This window comes from Prorops nasuta, unplaced genomic scaffold (genome assembly GCF_024137725.1).
Source record: "Prorops nasuta isolate Cenicafe-Biocafe unplaced genomic scaffold, Cenicafe_Pnas_1.2 PNAS00002, whole genome shotgun sequence".
Lineage (NCBI taxonomy): Eukaryota > Metazoa > Arthropoda > Insecta > Hymenoptera > Bethylidae > Prorops > Prorops nasuta.
This window is the reverse complement of record NW_027116799.1, coordinates 8866407-8890094: the sequence shown is the minus strand read 5'-3', so window position 1 is coordinate 8890094 and position 23688 is coordinate 8866407. Positions and strand designations below refer to the sequence as shown.

Genomic DNA, 23688 nt, shown 5'->3' with positions numbered 1-23688 from the left:
CAATTGCAACGAATGATTTTTGAATGCGCAGTGAGAGGACAAGAGGGAGGAAGGGAGGGTATGCTTAGAACTTAATTTATGTAATTAAAGTCGCGCGCGCTCACGCGTGACCTTGTAAGGCTTAAAACGGGGAGTGCAGCTCGGTAGAGCAGGAGTCTGGGAGGCGAGAGGTGGAAGGTGGGAGGCACGTTCCCAACAAGAGCTCATTCGAGTGACGCATTTACACATCTAATAATAATCAGGCATAAAAAATCTCTAATTTAAACCATAGTCTATTTGTATTTTATCAATGAAATTTATAAAGCAATGGAGCATCAAAATTCAGGTGTGTTCTATCACAGGTATACGAAGTTAAGACAAAAGATTTATAATAAATACAGCCCGCCATACTGAGACGTTTTGATGATGGATTGCCAGAGCCTATTGGTGCTGGTGTATACTGTTCTCTCTTTCTCAGCCAGCGTCAGCACCAGTCAACACTGCAGCTGCGTTGCACTGTTAAGTCATCAAGTCATATGGTTAAAATAGCGCTCTTCTGAAATTCCAACTCAGCGGGTGCTCCATTGCCAATTATTACGTAATTTAACCGTAGCATTAAACAAAATGGCTACCATTTAATAAGGCTCGCATCCTAAATAGATTGAACGAATAATACAATTTCCCTATCCCTGTCTCTCTCATACTAAAAATACATGTTACATTCGAAACAAAATATTGCATAATTTATGCAATTGACATCTCGCTCTATTATCCATCAAGAAAGAACTTACGAAGAGAACGCAACTTCTCTCCTAATTCAAGTATTTAATTTTTATTAATCAACTATAATTATTTAATTGGTACAAGTAAAATCTAGTTCAGTAGGTATGAAGTTTCGTGGTAATGATAATTCTTATACATTGATCAAAAGAGGTGCATACAGCTAAACCTTGTTTATCAGTGCTCCAATCCAATGAATTGATAGGCTGAGAAGATAAAATGCTATTTTGTAGAGGAGTTAGGCTGCCTGTAATCCCATACTCTAGGCCATCCGCATCCTTTTCTTTTCGCTTTTCAGGATAATTGCTACAAAATTAATTGTTTTCAGTAGATAATGTATTTTAATCTCGACTCTCCAATTGATATTTTACTTACTATTTCCATAAACACAAAGATCCCCCACCGCCGCACGTTACAAATATTTCCCGATTTTGAGGTAAGTGCTTTACAAGCCAAATTGTTGAATTGTGAGCCTAAACATAAACGAATATGTTGAATTCTATACTAATTTATTTATTACATAAATGGCAGATTATTGCTGTGTATAGTATGTACTAACCTTTTCCGAGAGATATGCAAATCCTTTTTTTGGATGTTGAGTTTTTAAGTCAAATAAATATAACTTGGACTCTAAGGTTGTTGCTACTAGTTTGTTCATAGGAATATCTTTCCTATCGAACTCCAAGCTACAAATTCCATTTTTAAGATTACTTTCCCACCTGACAGTCATTGATTTCAAGTCGAACATTTTAATATCGCCATTATCATAGCCTGCAAGTACAGCTCTCTCCACTGAATTAAAAGAATTGCCAAAGGTCACTGTCCAGCAATCTCTATGAATTTTATCATTCTTTGTTTCCATGATTGCTACCGGCTTGGATTTTTGTCTAAGATCCCATACTTTAACACTACCATCTCTGGACCCAGTAACTAACTCTGGTGCACCACATCCTATGGTTTGTCCTCCCATGCCATCAATGGCATTCACAATTTCTGTATGAGCATTGGCTGTGTATATAGGTAACGAAGGATCCTCCAGATCATATACATTTAGTTTTCCCTGTAAATTCACACAGAAATGGTCTTTATTCTATTATAACCAGAAACCTTAGGAAGAAGTTTTTGGTTGTATGTAATTAGTAGTTACCATGAAGTCTCCAGTAGCTAAATATCTATCTCGCAAATTTGAAGCTTTAAAAGTTCCACATTTCACAGGAGTCGACTTTTCAATATCCTTAACAAGTTTTAGTTCCCCATTAGATATTTCATAGATTTGAAGGATACCGGTTCCACGAGCTTTCGAGCCCATAACCACAAATTTTGTACTGCATGGTACCCATTTGGTATCAAAAAGGGAATAATTCACAGATTTTTCTATGTGACAAATAATTTGCGGCTTCTCCAATTTTTCCATTTTTCCAAACCTCTAATTGTCGATTTATATAACGTTGATTCCGAGGATGCATTTTCCATATATTGATCAAACACATCCTTTATTACCATTATTACCATAATTGTGTTCCGAATGTTCCGATAGTCACGCATATGCGCGTGTAGCATTCAAACTCTATAATAAACGTGACGTAAACTATATACTTCTAACGCTGTATCTGTGTGTAACGTCTAGGCCTTAGCCGCTGAGACGATACCCCACGGCGTAGCACCGAACTTCCTTTCCCCTTGTTGCTTGTCCATATAATAAGTTAATTATAAGCTTTGCAGCGCCACCTCTGTACAGAACCCGCTAACCGCTTACCGACGCTTCGCATTCCAAATAGGACTCTGCTCTACCTACACTTTACCTTCCAGAGGCATAATGTATCCATTTGTGGAAACCCGCTCCATCCGAGGGACGTAACCCCTCTTTTTCGTTCGGGGGATGCGTATCGCCCACCGAACTAATAAGACGCACCCCGGAATGTTATGCACGGACTGTTATCTCAGGATGCCGGGGGCACACAAACGGCACTACTCCATGGCAGAGGTCTTGGAGGTAACCCGGGAGGCCTGGCGCATAGACGCCCGATGTTTCTCGTGCGAGGAACTAATATACAAAGTCCTTGAGAGATGCACCCGGTGTCTCGCCACCTTCACCAGCGGTGGGCCATGCGTCGAGTGCGTTGTGAACAACCCCAACTATAGGATCCTTCGGGAGTGCCTGCGATGCCGCACGCGGATTTCGGGCTTAGATACAGCATGCGCTGTATGCATCTTAGGGGGGCCCTCGAGCCCCGCACGCTGGGATACCTCAGAAGAAGATTTATATCCCCCGCGCCGGGAATCTAGCTCGCTATGAACCGCGCGAAGCCGTGGCGCAGGACATCGGGCCCCGCCGTTCTTAACATAAGGCTACTATGTAGGTGGGGTGTAAGCGCCTTGAGGCAGCCATAGTGGGGGAAGACTTAACAATATCTTCCCCATGCTCTCCCACCATGCTCCTTGGACGCTTGTGTCCGGCCCTCCCGGGGTGCATAAAAACCTCGGGGGCATGTAGACTCGGGCACTTTGTTTTTTGCTCTACTACTTTTTGCTAGCTTTTGCTACGTTTGTAATCTTTCTATTTTTTTGTACTCGTTTTTATAAATATACATAAATTCTTACTCGAGACTAGACTCAGTGATTCTATCCATCTCTCTCTCTCACGGTCTCGCACCCTGTTCAAGGACTCCTCAAGGAAACTGCCCACTGCATCTCTATTTCACCGACTCTCCGTACAGTAAGTAGAAACCCCTTTTTTCGCATTTTTGTCCGAATCGCCACCGGCCCAGGGTTAACTAGGCTAACGCATAGTGCCCGAAACGGTTTATTTCAGTACGCACCGGGCTACTAGTAAATTCTCCCCGGGACGTTACAGACAGTTTTGGCCATTAGGGTCAATTCGACCAATTACATACATACTACGGTAGTATAATTATACTACACTTGGCAACGCTGATTGCGAATCAGCGATGCCAAGTTCGCCATCTTGAATAGTACTACGCTCTATAGTAAGTGAATTTTGATATAAGGAATGCAGACTGCACAAAGTATAGTGCCAGCGGAAATACGTCAGTCGTCAATCGGCTTGGTAGTTGAGTTGGTGACGTTACTTCTGTTAGTTCTGTTGGCCCTAAACGCATCTAGCACTTTAGCAGTGACGTCAGTTGTCAGATCAAACAGTTTATAAGACAAAATTCTGTGAAAGTTTCCATTTTAAGATTTTCATAGTATCAGCATTCAATTTGTAAGAAATGGATAATAGTTTGAAGGTAAATAAGAAAACTATCATTTTTAAAGTCTCAAAATATAGCTAACCAATTTAATTACGATGCTACGGTTCAACGCTCGAGCCAGATGTCGCATGTGCGTCAAGTCGAATATGGCTCTATTCCAATCATGTGTGCATTGTGCGGATTTATTGGTGGGGGTATTTGTATGTATTCATAGAAGCCGACACAAAAATATACACACGGATAAACCCGCTCAACGCAAACATGATTGGTATTGGGATCTGACACGTGGGCGGAGTCTATATATATAGATAAATGAAAAAACGAATATGGCGCATGAAAGCCTAAGTGTCTAAATGTCTATTGAAATTACAGGAGGGTTATAATGATTTCGATGGAAAATATCTGTACAAACTTTTCTCCCAAATTCAAAAGTTTTAAGGTTTTCAATAATAAATTGCAATTTATTGAAAAATATCCATAAGAATCAATGTAAAACCCGGGCTTCCTCTGCTTTCATTTTTTACCGCTTGGAGCGCTTCAACTATGTCAGATCCCAATACAGCCATATTGTATGTACTTGACGCACATGCGACATCTGGCTCGAGCTTTGAACCGTAGCATCCTAATTGTGTGTATTGATTAGTAATAACTATAGAAGAATGAATTTATAAGATTAATACTGAGATGTGTGCATGATTTTGTAAAATTTTGTATCTGAATTATGGGCCATTCCACGTCAAAACGGACAGATTTCGCAGTACAACACCGATTTTTCTTTTAAAAATATATGTTAATATATAAGAAAATACAAGACTTTTGGCGCTAGTTAGAGTCAAAAATCTTTTTTCGTTCCGGAGATACGAGCTGTCAAACTTTGCACTTTTGCTGTTATAGGTAAAAACGCGTAATCTTTAAAAATTTATATATCCTAAACGATCAAAGATAGAAGACACTGGCTGGAACGAGAGCACTCAGGTAGAATCATATTTTATTAGAGAAATATTTTAAAAAATAGTTTTTTATAATTGGTTAAAACTATTAACAATTAAAATAAACATTTGAATTAACAAATGTGTTGTCATGCTCTAATAATTATAAAAGAATATCAGGAATGTTCCTTGGAATGTCCTCTACAAAGGAAAAAATTAAAACGCGTATACTCTCTTGGTGTTCATAGTGAAAAAAAAATATTTTATCACAACGCGCACGGCCAGAAGCCTCGTTCGAGTGGCGTAAACCGGCGAGGCGCATGCGTAACTGAGCGCGACTAGTCTCTACCTGTCGGAATCCATCAATCTATGAATAATGCGAGTTAATAACATGTTTTAATTGTTTGTTTATGTTTTTATAACTGTTATAAATTAACAATATATTTATTATTGTTCTGCTTTATAAGCAGTCGTCATTTATTTACAAAATAATAAGAAATAAGACATTTGAACATGGCATTGAATATACAAATTATATACTAATTTATATTTACATATTTTATTAAATTATGGCAGAAGAAAATATTATTAATATGAAACTGCTGTACTGAAAACATTTAACAAACTTCTACAATTGTAAAATTATCTGATTGAGGAAAAGGTTTAGTTTGTAATTGTGTTGTTGAATCTATCGTTAAAAATGCACAATAATTTCTAGTTCCTTTAACTATTTTCGCTTTTCAAAAAGATCTCGTTCAAATTATTTTAATACTTATTAAAACAATTTGAACGAGATCTTTTTGAAAAGCGAAAATAGTTAAAGGAACTAGAAATTATTGTGCATTTTTAACGATAGATTCAACAACACAATTACAAACTAAACCTTTTCCTCAATCAGATAATTATACAATTGTAGAAGTTTGTTAAATATTTTAAGTACAGCAGTTTCATATTAATAATATTTTCTTTTCCCATAATTTAATAAAATATGTAAATATAAATTAGTATATAATTTGTATATTCAATGCCATGTTCAAATGTCTTATTTCTTATTATTTTGTAAATAAATGACGACTGCTTATAAAGCAGAACAATAATAAATATATTGTTAATTTATAACAGTTATAAAAACATAAACAAACAATTAAAACATGTTATTAACTCGCATTATTCATAGATTGATGGATTCCGACAGGTAGAGACTAGTCGCGCTCAGTTACGCATGCGCCTCGCCGGTTTACGCCACTCGAACGAGGCTTCTGGCCGTGCGCGTCGTGATAAAATATTTTTTTTCACTATGAACACCAAGAGAGTATACGCGTTTTAATTTTTTCCTTTGTAGAGGACATTCCGAGGAACATTCCTGATATTTTTTTATAATTATTAGAGCATGACAACACATTTGTTAATTCAAATGTTTATTTTAATTGTTAATAGTTTTAACCAATTATAAAAAACTATTTTTTAAAATATTTCTCTAATAAAATATGATTCTGCTTGAGTGCTCTCGTTCCAGCCAGTGTCTTCTATCTTTGTTCGTTTAGGATATATAAATTTTCAAAGATTACGTGTTTTTACCTATAACAGCAAAAGTGCAAAGTTTGACAGCTCGTATCTCCGGAACGAAAAAAGATTTTTGACTCTAACTAGCGCCAAAAGTCTTGTATTTTCTTATATATTAACATATATTAAAAAAAATCGGTGTTGTACTCCGAAATCTGTCCGTTTTGACGTGGTATGGCCCATTGTAAGTGTCGCCCACGGAAGGAGAGTGTATGTTTTTAGGAAATAGTATGATAGGGAATAGGGCGAATGTTTGTAGTTTAGAGTATGTAATTTAGAATACAAGATTATATTCTATTTTAATTTGATGCTTTAGTTGTGAGAAACGATCCTCTGCTCTCCGACATTAGCTTGAAAACTGTTATTTCCCCATCCTTATTGCTCTCCTGCCGAATTCTAATAAATCCTTCCTTCTCGCACTCTTTCCTCTGTCCTCATAATGCCTCATATGGCTGCGTTCGTTTATATACTGCCAGTACTGAAAACCTATATTTTACGTGACATACACTGCAGGCCAAAAGTTTAGGACCACTTGGTAAAATTGTCAAAAAGACAGGCTCTTCTTTAAGTGCGTGTAGTTTGGTAACCCTAAGAGGTAGAACAAATTTATGGATATCGTCGTGAAGCTTATTAAATTCCACGTCTTACTACATTGATTTGACCTAAAAAAATCTAATGGGTGCCTGTATTGAAGGTGCGAGATAACATACAATTTTTTATGTCTCTTTATATATGGATATTTAATTTCAATGACTTGCACCGGGTATAGTAATAGTCTTACGAAGTTGAAACTTAAGTATATGAAGCTTGAAACTTAAGCTTTCATTTAAGACCAAAAACATATATGAATTGTTGTTTGGTCCGCAGTTATTTGAAAATTAGTCGAGCAGTGTGCGACCAGCGTTTTATCCGCAAAACATTTGCTCGCTATAAACTCTAAGAACAAATGCAGGTCGGTATAAACAATGAGTGCCAAACGGGTACCACTTTTAATTTTTTTTTATTTTGATTATTAACAGCACTACGTGTTCCAATTCAATCAAAAAAAGTATAAATATGTTAATTGTATTTAAGCTTTCATTGATTTATTTGAAACCGTAGAGTAGTAGTTAATGAAATTAAAGAAAAGTTAAACGTGGTTCCCCCTTTGGGCATCCATAATTTATACCGACCTGAATTTGTTTCAAGAGCTTAGCGAGCAGATGCTTTACGGAAAAAATGCTGGCCGTACACTGCTTCATTAATTATTAAATAACTGCGGACCTAATATATATTTATATAGGTTTTTGGACTTAAATGAAAGCTAAAGACTCAAGCTTTCACCTATTTGAATTTCAAATGCCTCAGACAATTATTATGAGCGGTGCAAAGAATTGAAATTTGATATCCATAAATAAAGAGACGTCAAAAATGTTGTCATGTTCCTCTCCTTCAACACAGGCACCCATTAGATTTTTTCAGGTTAAATGAATGTAGTAGGACGCGGAATTTAATAAGCTTCACGACGATATGTTTAAGTTTGTTCTACCTCTTAGGGTTGCCACTCTACACGCACTTAAAGTAGAGCCTGTCTTTTTGACAATTTTACAAAGTGGTCCTAAACTTTTGGCCTGCAGTGTACATTGTAGAGTTTTAGTACTCAGAGTTAACAAACGAACGCAGCTTTTGTTTACTCTGTGCCCCTACCGTTCCCCTTACTGCGCTGGCGTCCGAAGAGCCTAGCTGCGATTCCCCTCAACGCGCCACTACCCAGCCCACGAGGCGGCCAGCGTCATCCGCTACAGGGAGTGACGGCGTTACAACACCGCACAGCTAGGATCTCGCAATTGAGGAAATTATCGATGACAGGGAATGGCTGGAATATATGGATCGTGGATCAATACCAGATGATAATTGGGCTGCGGTCCGATACATGCATATGCACACTTAAAGCGCTAAAAATCTATAACAAACGTAACGTAAACTATACTCTCTGAACGTTTTATGCGCGAATCGGACGGTAGTTTTGGTCCTTTGATCGCGATCATGCGCCTTGCCCCACCTAATGCCCCTGCCGAAATTAAGGAACGAAATGTAAGGACAAAGGAATAACTGTCAGATTGAATTAGACCTTATCTAGCCCTTGAAGATCGAGGACGTGAGATCTAATCACAAGGGTAATCCAAGAGGATACATCCGCTGCTGCCCGCGAATCGTTTGTAAAAGGAATTGGCTGAGTCGTCGCAGGATCGAACACATTCAGAAGACTGTTGTTTGGTGTTCTCCCGATCTCGTCAGTGGACTCGCGGAAGATAAGTATGGCGTTTTGAAGTGCCAGGAGCCAGAGTTCTCCGCCGAGTGATCTTTCCATTCCTTCCCCTATCGACTCCCCCATTTCTCCCATTTTTTAAAGACTTTAGTTAATATAGTGCAGATGGTAAATTGTATAATAAGTGTGCAAGAAGCATCGCGGGAGGTCCCAAATTTAAGTTTGATTGTTCCGTTGAATAAAGTGTGTTCCCGGAAAATTGTGATAAAATTATTTTGGCCTGAATCTTGTTTGATAGGTGACAATATTTATCTTTGAACCTACTTTTATTTTACAGTACACCACCTTTGAGAAATTAGAGACAGATATGCAGCAATCTCTCCTGAAGAAAGATGAGACTTACAGCTGTAAATCTTTGTGCCAAGGAAATTTAAATAGTGTCAGCAAGGAAAAACATGTTTTTAAGCACTGGAGCTTGATCTTAAATAAGGAGGGTCAGCTATTTATTACAGGAGAAATAGGATGGTAAATCTTTTTTTTTTCTTTTCAATGAATATCACTTGTAGCACACTTTACTAAAAGCTCACAATGATTGCAATATACATATAATACGCGTCACATCAATAACTATATTATATACAAGCGTTGTGGACCTCAAGAGGAATACTCCCTTAATAAGTAATTTTTTATTTTTTATTCTATACCAGTTTAATTTCTTATTTTATTGTACTATTTAGATGTTAACGGGAATCTGCATACCGACATTACAGAACAAAAACTATTTCGCATGCAGCGTCCTCATTTGTTGACTGATTGTAATGTTATTGCATGTTTTTGGAAATGTCAGAAGATTATCTACTCAAGTACTTTGGTCAAATTAACAAAAAATTAACAAAAAATTGTTTCAATAAATATATTAACATTATTGAAACAACAAATAAATTGCAAAAACTCCCAACGTACTTTATTAGATAATGTTCTTGCGTTTTCTAAAAGTCCACAAAAATGCAAATCCGTCCAAAAATGACGATGCTGTTTGATAAACCAATAGTAGAAGAATTCCGTGTTCGCGACTAAATTCTTCTATTATTGGTGTTTCAAACAGCATCGTCATTTCTTGACGGATTTGCATTTTTGTGGACTTTTAGGAAACGCAAGGACATTATCTAATAAAGTACGTTAGGGGTTTTTGCAATTTATTTGTTGTTTCAATAATGTTAATATATTTATTGAAACAATTTTTTTTTTAATTTTTTGTTAATTCGACCAATGTACTTGAGTAGATAATCTTCTGGCATTTCCAAGAACATGTAATAACATTACAATCAGTCAACAAATGAGGACGCTGCATGCGAAATAGTTTTTGCCCTGTAATTTCGGTATACGGATACCCGTATTCCAAGCATACTCTAGTAGCAATTCTTGTAATTAACTTTTGCAGTAGATCTCAACCTTTTCTGTTCTTGACATGACGGAGAGTGTGACCTCAGATCTGAAGTACAGAGACTTCCTCCAAACTGTCGACAGATTATTTGCAAGTTTTATATCAAGTTCTACAGATACAAAAGAGGCGATTGTGTGCTCATCACTTTCTATTCAAATATATTGAATCTAAGTTATATAAAATATTAAGTGCTAGGTATTCCATAAATTTAAATACTCGTGTTTCTTAAAAACTGGAAAAGAGTTAGAGAAGTTGAACTTGTGAAATTTTTTGATGTTTTAATCTACAGTGTATTATAAATTATATGACATAAAATAAAAATGAAAAGGAAATAAAACTTACAACGGCCATCTCTTGATCGCCATGTTTTTAACTTGCAGAACTCCTACAGATCTTCTATACAATCTATTGACAGTTTTAGGAAGTTTGTACTACAGATTTTGGGGGTTGAATTCCCCACCATGGTGGAAATAGGAAAAGTCGTCATCTGTTGAATTTCTGCAGACAGTCTGCCGCTAGATCGTATATATTTTTTACTTGGGTAGATGCAGAAAAATGTTTATTTTATAAATATAAAAATATTACTATGACTAACATTGACTCTAAAACAAATCACATTACTATTACTACAATCTTATACATATATTAACTTATAGTTACCTTGTTTTCAATAACATTGTTACTATCTATTTTAATAATATCATTAAGTCAAACAATTTTGGTAACCTTCGCTATCACGCATATCACTTGGAAATAAGTTTCCACACTGCACTTATCCACACTTGTTTATTTCCATTACTCTTACTTATTGACATAGTGAGATTAGTAAAGTATTGTAGGGGAAGGGGAGGGGAGTGTCACGCTGACAGATAAAGCTAACAAACCAAAAATTAGCAGAATAAGCGACGACAGAATGAAATTCACTGCTATCCAAAAAAAAAAGATTAATAAATACATAGAAGTGCAAGATACAAATGGAAATATAATCATGAATGCGCCTGTTTTTACAGATTCTAATAGTTTAAGCCAAGTTTCAATCGGTTTTATAATTTTGGAGATAAAATTCATTGAAATTCACCGAGCGTACCGTAACGATGTTGGATCAAATGGAAAACTGACAATTTAGTCATTCACATTTTTCTTAGCTATCTTTTCACTGATTGCGATAAAATTGGTCGCAGCAGAAGCATAATGTCATAATTTAGCGATCTGAAGTGGCCAATTTTCAGTAATTAAAGCGTTTAGTTTTTTTTGTTGTTGATGTTGTAAATGAAGCGTTCGATCAACTGCAGCATACAACAGCGTTGGAAGCATGCCAAACCATTCGCAGTGCACGGTCATCTTGCAATATCAACTAAATTAAAACTAAGTCTTTTACTGAAAATTGACCGGTTTGGGTCGCTAGTCTATTAAATTACGTTTCTGTTGCGCTCAATTTCATTGCAATGAGTGAAAAGATGGCTGAGAAAAATGTGAATTATTGAATGTTAATTTTCCGTGCAGTACAGCATTGTTACGCTGCGTTCGGTGAATATCAATGAATTTTATCTTCAAAATTATAAAATCAATTGAAATTTGACTTAAGCCATTCGAATCTTTAAGAAGAGGCACATTTATGATAATTTTTTCATCTGTTTCTTTTTTTTCTAAGATAGTTTATAAACGTATTTAAAATTATAAAATTCATGCTCGCGGACTATTCGCGATCTCAAGCAAATTCAGATGGCAGCACAGCGCTGCAATATGGCGGAAGCAATGGGGATAATACAAAATTTCAAAAGACCTTAAATAGAAGGATAAGTAATATTAAATGCTAAGTATATTATTTCTTGTGGATTATTATCATATTGTGAAAAATTTGCTATAATACAAGCACAAATACGAAAGCTTTCCATATGTCATCATATAATCTATTCCTATTCCATTAGTTCTCACAGACAGCAGCAGCGTCGCTTGGGATCACGAATTGCCGGTTAGACTTTCCTCTTGCGCCTACTTATGTAAGAGAGGCAAGAGTGTTTTCGTCCAACTCTCGGTGTATTAGGGATGGGCGTTGAAGGAAGGGGAATGGTTGAAGTCAGAGAATGGGGTGGCTGGATTTTCTGTCACGCGGGCCTCCTATATCAGCATTGCCCTAAACAGCGAAAATAAATTTACATTTTCTGAACGTTTATTTGTGGATGGATTGGATTATAATTATATATTTTTAAACGCCAGAAGGTAATATAGCGACGCAAAGTCTCTAATTTTTTAAATTCTTTATGGTTTTCCATTTGGTTATTTTCTTTTGTTTTTTTATTTATTTTTTTGAAGAAAAGAAGACTGCGTCGCTAGATTATCTCCTGGCGTTTCCAAAAATATATAATGATAAGCAAATCAATCCACAAGTACGGTCAGAAAAAGTGAATCGAATTTCGCTCTTAACGTCGGTATATGGATTCCTGTTAAGGAAAGTGGCATATGAATGTGGTATAATGAAAGAAAGCACACTTGACTTGTATACGTCTTTATTCCAGAACTCTTATTACACGACTTTCGTCTTCGATTTCCATTGGAGAATCGTCGCTATGCCCCCTCCAATTACCTATTTACATACGCTGTGTACATAGTCAGAAATTCGAATTTCGTATCTTACATAAATATAGGGACCGTGCACATCAACACAATGATAGAGAAGTGTCAATGTGTAGCTATGTATGTATAAATAAATTACACCCAAAAACTGCGAAAATTAACCGATAGATTGTGCTGATAGTATGCATATACACTGTTACGTCCCTAACCAATCAATTCCGAAAAATTAACATTATTTTATTAAAAGAAATAAGATAGTTGAATGTAATCCCATATGCCAGAATCTGCAGCCACCGTCGCCAGGACCTTATCTTTGCCTACGTTTGCATCTTGCATCGTGCGACTGCAAGTCTGTGAGAGAATTCTACCTCCCACTCGCTCTAAGATGCTTTAATTCTTATTGGTCAAAGATAGGATAAATTCATTTTAAAAAACGTTTTGATTGGCTTAGCCATCTCCATGGATCACGATCCAGGACCCGGCGTCGACTAATTTGATTAGTTTTTAAAGGAGTACTAATTGTATCTTCAACAAGAACAGTCTTGCAAGGCTCTCTTATACTTGTTACGGTTAATAAATAAAAACCATTAAAAAATTATTGAAGTCTACTCAACTAAGTGTTATCCCTCAATACAAAAATCCTCCATCGAATTTCCTACAACTACTACCAGCTGGTAGGTAGCGGACACTGGAGCCCACAACAAAAAATTGTTCCTGAGTTTACTACACAATTCAGGAGATAACAGCACCAATACACATTCTAATCTCACTATCATAGTGTTGATGTGCACGGTCTCTATAAGGGCAGATTTTTGCTAGACTTTAAGAGAGAAATAAAGAAACGAGACAAAAAGAGAAACAGAAAACCGCTATATATGTCAATCAAAGGAAATAAAGTTCTATAAAAGAAAAGAACCGTGTAAAAAGAGCAAAGTTCTTTTCTCACCTTATCCGCATCTCTCTTGCAACTTTTTCATCTGCCATGAATAAGCAAACATGATTCAATTAAGTAAAATTCACTTCGAATGAAAATCATGTTTTATAGATTCATTATAAAATTTTAAATACTACCCTTTGCAATTCTGAATCGATTTTCGCGTTTCATTCAGAATCTATAATATTTTATTACATTTAAGGAGGAGTCTTGTTCACTTTATTGCTGTACATAGGAATAAATCTATGTAGCTTAATACATTTTTCTGAGCTCATTTAAGGCTATAAATAACATTTATTGCTATTTTTTACGATATGTGCTAATTTTACGCACAATTGAGCTCAATCTACTACAGATTTGGATTCGGCATATCAAAATATGTACATGGTTGACGTTAAACAAATTTTCTACAATTTCTTTTATCGATTAATGCAATCTATCGCGATTTTTAACGGTTTCCGTGTTTTATTCGAGATTATGAAGGTGCACTAGTGAAACGAACTTCAGATTCGAATTAAGCGCGTCAAAATATATAGGAATAGAAATATCTGGTCAAATGTATACAGGCCACATTTTTGTATGCCGCTGTTATTATTACGTTTATTCAAATGTTAAGCCATTGATTTTTTTTTAATTCAATACATTTAACTGCTCGTTATAAATGTTATTGTTTCTTAACAAATCTCCGTCACTTAATTCTAATTGAAAGCGAAAATGATAATACCAGAGATGAGACGGTAGATTGCTCATGGCGTATCCCAAAATAATCCTCAGAGCGTGACACCATGAGCAATCTTCCGCCTTATCTCTAATGTTACACTGACACCAGTATTCATAAACGGAATTCAACTTTAAGTTCAAGCTTAAGACGGATAAAATCTATATTCTTATGTTACACATCTTATAGGCTTCAAGCGAGCTTAAGCTCAAGTTCCGTTTATGGATACCGATGTGAATGCTATATAGCTATTATAATAAAAATATACAAAATCTTGATTTGTCAATCAGGGAAAAATCCTACTTATTTTTAGTTTTTCAAGTTTGCTACAATAATCTTCATGTTTTAGTGGGAAAATTGGAAGAAGCGAGCCAATTGTAAGAAGAATATCTGCATTTACAGTTGAATCTAATAATAAACAGACCTATCACCTTGAGGGAAATATTGAAGATAAAAGGAAAGGTAATGGATATTAATTGAATTTTTAACTTTTTTTTCAATAATTATTTATTTATTATTTTTTGCTTTTAAATAGAGTTGCTAGATTATGCTAGAAGAAATTTTTTTGATGGCTTTCCTAAAGATTGGGAATATGTCTGTAAAGTGTGGAGATATTATGTTTACGGTGGTTGTAAACCCACTTTTCGTTGGCCCGTTATTCCATCCACAGATACTGACAATGATATTAGAAACTGTGGAACAGATCCAGTATTAACATATGAACGTCAAAAAATGCTGAATCAATCTACAAATGATAATAAATCAACTACAGTAATTGCTCCTTTATCATCTGAAGGGCAAGAAGATATTTCCAGTAATACAAGAGAGGAAGAGCAGGATGAAGATTACCAGAAACTAATGAATTTGGCTAATGAAAGTGTAGGCCTAATTTTTCAATTAGGAAAAAAAGTCATGAAAGATCTATCATTAAAAACTTATAGAAATTTAGAGAGTAGATTGTTTCGTATAAATAAAGTCCACAGAGCTTTAAATGAAATGCATTGTTTTTATAGTAGTCAGTTATATATACAGGAAAAAAAATTAGCTCAGAACATTCATGTTATTGGAACGAATGATCAGAATCAGAAGAACAATTTAAATTTAAACTGTAACTTTGACAATGAAGCAGTGAAGAGCAGTGTTTTCAGCCACAACGAGCAAAGAAATGAAATAACAAAAACTTCTATATTATACGATTTTGATGACAGTAGAATTTATACGAAAAGACCAAAGACTACAGTAAAACACAGCATAAAGAATACGTCTTTGGAACGGTATCGTAACACCGAAATACCTAAGAGACGGAGTGTTTTAAAACCACTAGAGATAGAAAAACAGATGTCGAAAGACATGTGTATTAATAGAAGCAAACCAAGAAAAATTTTACATCGCGCAAAAAATAATTTAAATTCCAGTTTTAGTCTTATTGAAGATGATGCGTTAGAAGTGATATGTGATAACACTGATTACCAATTATCTAATATTACAGCTTCTTTAAATTCCAAGTCGAAAATTGATCCTCCATCTGATAAAGCAATGGATAAGTGTGGGACTGTTAACAAGAATATTAGATCATTTGAATCTAAATCTATAACAAAATCAATTGATGCAGAGAATTTAGAAAGCGTACACGAAAATCAGAAGAAAGCAAAAATATTAACAGACTGGTTACCTAAAGTGATAAATGAGTCAGGAGATACATCGAAATTTAGTCTCATATTTGAAGGAAAACTACTAAAGTAAGTAATTATTCAATTAAAGAAAATTTATTTTTTACTACAAAGTATCTATAAGCTATTTATATTTTTAGTAAAATGGGGCATATTATACATAGAAAATTTTCTACAAACATTGTAAAACAAAGACTATCATCAAAAATATTTAAAACAGTCGATGAGGAAATTTACGAATTGATTGGTTCTGTGGAGGATAAGAAAGATGGTAGATTGGTTTATATTAAATATACAGTTGTAATAAAATTGTTTACTATTTTAATATTTGACGAATTTTTTAGTTATTCTAAAGGTGTTGCTATCAGAATGCAAAAATGATTGTCCCACAAAAATATATCAATTTTGTAAAATATGGACATCGCTGGAAAAAAGTAATTAAAAAAAGCAATTGTTGAAATAGGGAATAAAACTGGTTAATTGTTTTAGAGGGAAAGCTGGTAAAATCGGATATTAATCACGATTCCACTATCGATGCTTTGTGTGATCCTGTTACTTCTGGAATTGAAAGAGATTCACCTCATTTAAATGATGTGACTGGTAAATATTACACTTTTGGGAAATTATTACACCTAACATGTCTCTGTTAATTTTCAGAAGAGAGTATAACCTTAGAAGATGACATCTCTATTTACGGTCCTGTTGCTTCGCTGGAGTACGAAAACAAAGTACTGTTGCAAAGTCCTTCGAGAAAAGTGAGTTATATTATTTATTATTATGAAACCTCTAGGTAAAATCTAAGATTATGATCAATAAAACTATCACAAGGGAATCCATGGAGGTCGAATATTTTAACTTTTAATTATCTTCTAAAATTGTAGAAATATTAACATTTTTGTAAGGACTAATCATATTCGTTCAGATCCACCCTATAGCGGCAAGAAATTCGTTTTTCAAAAATAAGAAAAATAAAAAGTAACAACAATTATATTTTAGTCTGTGAAAAAAATCACTGCAATTTTTCAAAAAGTAAGCCTTTACGGCTATGAGCCAGAGTGTAATGCGTATTTTGTGACCAAAAACAAACTGATATTTTTGAAATTGTAGAAGATTTTTGGCTAAAACCAATTCAGTTAGACAAAGAACAGATTTGAGTCAGCTTAACGGGATCCCTCACGCGTGCTTTACCGACAGTACAAGTCAATAAACAATTAGTTTAATAAAATTCAAATACGAAGCAAATTGAACAATCGTGCGTTTGTAGGATAATGTGCCAGTCCTAACGTGTCGAACGAACTTAAAAACACTCAAATTAGTTGAAAAATAACGCTGAACCATTGTGCCGCGTTTTTGAAGAGAAGTTACTTTTGATTATTGCCACTTCAAGAACGCGGGACAGTGGTACAGCGTTATTCTTGATCCGATTTGAATTTTTTAAGCTCGATTGATTCTTTAGAATTGGCACATTGTCCTACAAACGCCCGATTGTTCAATTTGCTTCGCATTTGAATTTTATTAAACTAATTGTTTACCGACAGTACAAGTCAATAAACAATTCGTTTAATATAAGTAAAATGCGAAGTAAATTGCAAAAACGGGCTTCTTTATGACAAGGTGCCAATTCTAACGAGTCAATCGAGCTTAAAAAAACTCAAATGGGATGAAGAATAACGCTGTACCACTGTCCCGCGTTCTTGAAGTGGAAATAACCAAAAGTAACCTCTCTTCAAGAACGCTGCACAATGGTACAGTGTTATTTTTCAACTAATTTGAGTGTTTTTAAATTCGTTTGACTCGTTAGGACTGGCACATTGTCCTACAAACGCCCGATTGTTCAATTTGCTTCGCATTTGAATTTTATTAACGGGATCCCTCACGCCTACTTTATCGACAGTTCAAGTCAATAAACAATTAGTTTAATAAAATTCAAATGCGAAGCAAATTGAACAATCGTGCCTTTGTAGGACAATGTGCCAGTTCTAACGAGTCAAACGAACTTAAAATCACTCAAATTAGTTGAAAAATAACGCTGTACCATTGTGCCGCGTTCTTGGAGAGAGGTTACTTTTGGTTATTTCCACTTCAAGAACGCGGGACAGTGGTACAGCGTTATTCTTTATCCGATTTGAGTTTTGTTAAACTCGATTGACTCGTTAGAATTGGCACCTTGTCATAAAGAAGCCTGTTTTTTCAATTTGCTTCGCATTTGAATTTTATTAAACGAATTGTTTATTAACTTGTACTGTCGGTAAAGCACGCGTGAGGGATCCCGTTAAGGACCGGCTATGAATACGACCGATATTACTATAAGGTCGCGTTGGTAAAACAGATTCAAAAATCTGTTCTTTTTTAACTGAATTGGTTTTAACCAAAAATCTTTTACAATTTTAGAAATATCAGTTTGTTTTTAATCTCAAAATACTCGTTAACGGGATCCCTCACGCGTGCTTTACCGAAAGTACGAGTCAATAAACAATTCGTTTAATAAAAGTCAAATGCGAAGCAAATTGCAAAAACGGGCTTCTTTATGACAAGGTGCCAATTCTAGCGAGTCAATCGAGCTTAAAAAAAACTTAAATCGGATGAAGAATAACGCTGTACCACTGTCCCGCGTTCTTGAAGTGGAAATAACCAAAAGTAACCTCTTTTCAAGAACGCGGCACAATGGTACAGCGTTATTTTTCAACTATTTTGAGTGTTTTTAAATTCGTTTGACTCGTTCGGATTGGCACATTGTCCAACAAACGCCCGATTGTTCAATTTACTTTGCATTTGAATTTTATTAAACTAATTATTTATTGACTTGAACTGTCGATAAAGTAAGCGTGAGGGATCCCGTTAAGGTGCAGGTACACGGCGCGTGAAACGTGTAGAGTGGCCGCGCCGCGCGGGGAGCGGACGTGCCGCGCGCCCTACCCAAAAGTCCGCGCCGTACGTGTATTTCACGCGCCGTGTATATACCTGCACCTTTACAATCTTGCACATAATCGTAAAGGCTTACTTTTTCAAAAAATTTAGTGATTTTTTTCACATAGTGAACGATAATTGTTATATTTTCAATTAAACGGACCCTTTACCAATATACAGTGGGTCTCAACAAATAAGTTTGGTAGTCCTTACAAAATAATTAATATTTTTAAAATTCTAGAAGTTATTTGGAAGTTAAAATATTCGATTTCGATAAATTCCCTTAAGAAACATAATTTTGTCGTATTGTTATTTCTTTTTAAACTAATTGTTACTTCATTGTTAACAAGACAAACGATGATGGCACTGCTATGAATTCTCAGTCGAACAAAAAGAAATCACCAGATAACTTGAAAATCCCTAGGAAATCAGCTATAAATGCTAAACGAAAAATTGCAGAATGTTTGCTGTAATATAGCGACTATAATATTATGACGGTGAAATTAGACGCATATAACAGTAAGATAATTTATTTACATAAATCCAGTATACTTCTGAAACGAATAATCTAAATTACTGTAATCTTTAGAGAATGCTAAAAGTCAAAAAGAGTCAACAGTGTAAATCATCACGAGGGATTCTGTACATCAATTCTAGACTTTGGAGTAGATTTTCACTGCGATGAGGACTCTTTGTACGACTAGAGCTATCAATTCATCTCTATTTTTATATAAATTTATAGTTTCCTTATATCATATCTCACATATATCATCATAAATACTGTTAACAGAATTTATTGTCGTTATCAACAGTTTTTCCAAACCTTATTACACGAACATATCAAATCTCATCCAGGAAATGTTCACGAATAATTAAAAAGATCGACTTTAATAAGCAAACGAGGCAGATGTACAAACGTATTTCTTAGGAAAATTCATTTCTCAATTATTAGTAAAGATTTAATGTATTAACCCTTTGTAGATAAAGAAGTTTAGTTTTAAATCGTGAAGAATTTACACCATAATTTACGTATGCAGGATTTTATTTAATGTCAAAATGTAAGATTCGATTTAGTTGAATACCAAATTCTGCTAAAAATAGCCATAGGAATATAACGTAAATAGAATATGTTATGTAAAATATAAAGTTTACCATTTCTATCAAACATGTCTGCATGCAGGCTACAAATTATCATGAACAAATAGGAATAATAAAATAAGTATTGCATATTGGGAATGGTTATTCAAATATGTAGCTGGAAAATATAATTTGAAGCTGAATACAAGATGAACTCAGCAGTATACATAAACTTATTGGTCGACAATATTCTCTCAAATGGAAGGAAAAGATATCATGTGGATGAAGTGCCAAACATATTTAAGTACAATAAGTCCAGTGTTCATTCTACAAATTTAATACAGCAGTAGTTTACCAATCATCCTAATTAGTATAGAAACAATTAGATAGCAGAATAAGCATATATATATATATATATATATATATATCTGAGCATATTTGAAAATATCTAGAGAATTATTGGTATGTGTTGAAACCTAAAAGAAGAAGGAACAATCAAGGCAAATAAATGTCATACGAGATGAGGAAGCATGTGACAGATCAATAAGAAATTAGCAGAAATTTTACACAATTTGTCTCACATTGAATAATAAAAATCATTCAAGTAAATAGTTATGACCTACAGATTTAAAATAGCTGCAATTTAGTTAGAGTAGCTTAAAGATAGGTTCTACAAGAATATATAATTACTATGTACGTATAGAATTTGAGTGTGGTTAAGTTAGAAATTAAAATAATACATTTTATTTGAACTAGCTTTAATTTATAATAATAGGAATCAAAACATTATCATACATTATTATTATTTTGTAATAAAATTTCTTTATATACACAGCAATCGCTTACATATTCACTATTATAACCAGAGATGAAACGGGAGATTGCTCATGCGAGGTCCCGAGGCAATCCCTACCGGTAGGCGGCGCTGGTGTTGGCAAACGCGTGTCTCAGGTCCATCTAACCCCTAACGCCATCTATCGGAAGAGACCACGAAGCACGAGCGTTAAGCTTAGAATAGGGTAAAACATATATGCATTGTTGCCAGAAAGCGGAATAAAGAGAGAGCGGAGATATTTTCTCGGACCTCTCTGTCTTTCTCGCTGTTAGCTTCTAGCAGAAGAGTCGAGGCAAAATCTTTCCGTTTCGCTTTGCCGAAAATCTACCAATATTCGATGTCATTTATATTTGCAGGCCAATGCCTTTATACATGATTTTTTCAGCATATTTATTTATCAGCATTGATTTATTTAAATCAATAATAAATTAAGGAAATGCGTATTTGATATATAATAATTATTTTAACTATAATTTCATCGTTATATTTCGCTTATTTCCGTAAAATCTGAATTTCTTTAGTTTATTATTGATTATTGTAAGTCAATGGCCATTAAAAAAAATTTAATCTTAAAAAAAAAAGAGAAGTACCGTTCAGGAATCGAACCCGGACCCACAAATCGCCACGCTATTACCTTACCGCCTAGACCACGAGGCTTCTTCAGTGCACCGTAAACAGATAGTCTTTTTAAGGGCTTGAAATCTTCTTTTAAACCATATAAATAAACGAGCAACCGACAGCTTTATTCATTATTATTCTGTCATAATGGTACACAAATTAAGGAATAATTATATTTTGAATAGTTTTCAAAAGCTTTTCCAATAGCCAAGAACGAAGATAAATAATCAACGCTCGCAGTTTCCGTTCTTGGTTATTGGAAAAGCTTTTGAAAATCTACATTATATAATTATTCTTTAATTTGTGTACCATTATGATAGAATAATAATGAATAAAGATGTCGGTTCTTCGTTTATTTATATGGTTCAATAGAAGATTTCAAGCCCTTAAAAAGACTATCTGTTTACGGTGCACTGAAGAAGCCTCGTGGTCTAAGAGGTAAGGTAATCGCGTGGCGATTCGTGGGTCCGGGTTCGATTCCTGATCGGTACTTTTCTTTTTTTTTTAAGATTAAATTTTTTTAAATTGCCATTGACTTACAATAATCAATAATAAACTAAAGAAATGCAGATTTTACGGAAATAGGCGAAATATAACGATGAAATTATAGTTAAAATAATTATTATATATCAAATACGCATTTCCTTAATTTATTATTGATTTAAATAAGTCAATGCTGATAAATAAATATGCTGAAAAAATCATGTATAAAGGCATTGGCCTGCAAATATAAATGACATCGAATATTGGTAGATTTTCGGCAAAGCGAAACGGAAAGATTTTGCCTCGACTCTTCTGCTAGAAGCTAACAGCGAGAAAGACAGAGAGGTCCGAGAAAATATCTCCGCTCTCTCTTTATTCCGCTTTCTGGCAACAATGCATATATGTTTTACCCTATTCTAAGCTTAACGCTCGTGCTTCGTGGTCTCTTCCGATAGATGGCGTTAGGGGTTAGATGGACCTGAGACACGCGTTTGCCAACACCAGCGCCGCCTACCGGTAGGGATTGCCTCGGGACCTCGCATGAGCAATCTCCCGTTTCATCTCTGTTATAACATTATGTCACAATTATTGAAATGGCTAGGCTACAGAGAAATGCTTCATAAATTAGTCCTTTTTCATTCATTGTTGCTTAAGTATTTCTTTCCTGTGATTTAAACTCATAAAGAATAGGATTTAGCCTGTAACAGAAATAAAATAACCACAAAGTATATATTTCCTTATAAATTCACAATAATTTTAATTTTTTGTTATTAATTTATACTCATCTGATATATTTTTTCTTCTCTGCTATCTATTAAAATCCTTCCTTCTTTTCCACAATCGTTTTCCGAAAATATTACTTTTATTTACCATCCAAAATTGAAGGTTAATCGCGCCATTTGACAGCTACGTACAAACTCCCTAGAAATCCCCTCGCCCCTCTGATTCTAACTACACAACGCCGCGACGCAAGATTAATGGCCAAAACACGTCCGAAAGCACTGAGAGCTTATTATACCTAAAACACTATACTTCGTTTCTTCTCTGTGAACAAGCGAGCAGCATATGCCCGCGGGAGTGAAGCAAGGTGGTGGGGGGAAATGGCTGGCCGCCATCTATGATTGTTGATATATATAGCACATAATAACGTATATATATCATATATATATGTTATATTCTAGATTCCACAATCCCGTGAACCAAACCAAACCATTCCATTGTGGACTCAACAATCCCGTGACCGAAGACAAAACCATTCATTAACGTGCGACATCAGCGACATCGTATTTGTTAAAATATCTTCGAAATAGACAGAACTAAACCGCGGGAGAAAAACGGAACGATGAAACAATTTAAACTTCCAAACCTTTTTCCTACTTTGATTCCGGTGTATGTGCATCCCAGTTGCCGCCAATTGTTAATTATTTATAATTATTTCATTTTCTGATCTGCAATTTGAAACATTCAAATGTAACAATGTACAGTATTTCATATTTAATCTTTAAAAATAAAAATGGAAAAATATACTTCACTTACTTTTACCTGCTGGCTCAACCATATTTCTTTAAAATTGTAGGATTTAGCAGTTTGAGAGTAACAAAGTAATAAAGCACGTAATGAACAATGGATTACCAGAAACATACCGGACCATGAACCACAAAGTTCCGTGATATTAATTTTGTCTTCAGTCACGGGATTGTGGAGTCCAAAATATAAC

General features: G+C 34.8%; 2 protein-coding genes across 4 annotated transcripts; one reads left to right on the top strand and one right to left on the bottom strand.

Moving 5' to 3' along the window:
- Positions 1 to 104: 104 nt before the first annotated feature.
- Wdr92 (WD repeat domain 92) lies at positions 105 to 2784 on the bottom strand. Its single transcript, XM_066743118.1, has 4 exons — positions 1907 to 2784; positions 1319 to 1819; positions 1135 to 1232; positions 105 to 1065 (listed from the first exon to the last, which is right to left on the bottom strand). The coding sequence occupies exons 1-4, from the start codon at positions 2171 to 2173 to the stop codon at positions 858 to 860; spliced, it is 1074 nt and encodes a 357-aa protein (XP_066599215.1). The 5' UTR covers positions 2174 to 2784; the 3' UTR covers positions 105 to 857.
- Positions 2785 to 3858: 1074 nt separating this feature from the next.
- Positions 3859 to 23532, top strand: LOC136780141 (uncharacterized). 3 transcript variants are annotated; one of them, XM_066738296.1, is made up of 10 exons: positions 3859 to 4007; positions 9049 to 9236; positions 14731 to 14843; positions 14917 to 16120; positions 16192 to 16322; positions 16396 to 16485; positions 16541 to 16651; positions 16709 to 16806; positions 19309 to 19477; positions 19548 to 19750. In XM_066738296.1, exons 1-9 carry the CDS (start codon positions 3990 to 3992, stop codon positions 19429 to 19431), a joined length of 2076 nt encoding a protein of 691 aa, XP_066594393.1. In that variant the 5' UTR covers positions 3859 to 3989; the 3' UTR covers positions 19432 to 19477; positions 19548 to 19750. The 3 variants fall into 3 exon arrangements, with proteins under 3 accessions (XP_066594393.1, XP_066594384.1, XP_066594403.1); XM_066738287.1 differs by lacking the exons at positions 19309 to 19477; positions 19548 to 19750 and adding an exon at positions 23153 to 23532; XM_066738306.1 differs by lacking the exons at positions 3859 to 4007; positions 19309 to 19477; positions 19548 to 19750 and adding exons at positions 6660 to 6728; positions 23153 to 23532.
- Positions 23533 to 23688: the final 156 nt, after the last annotated feature.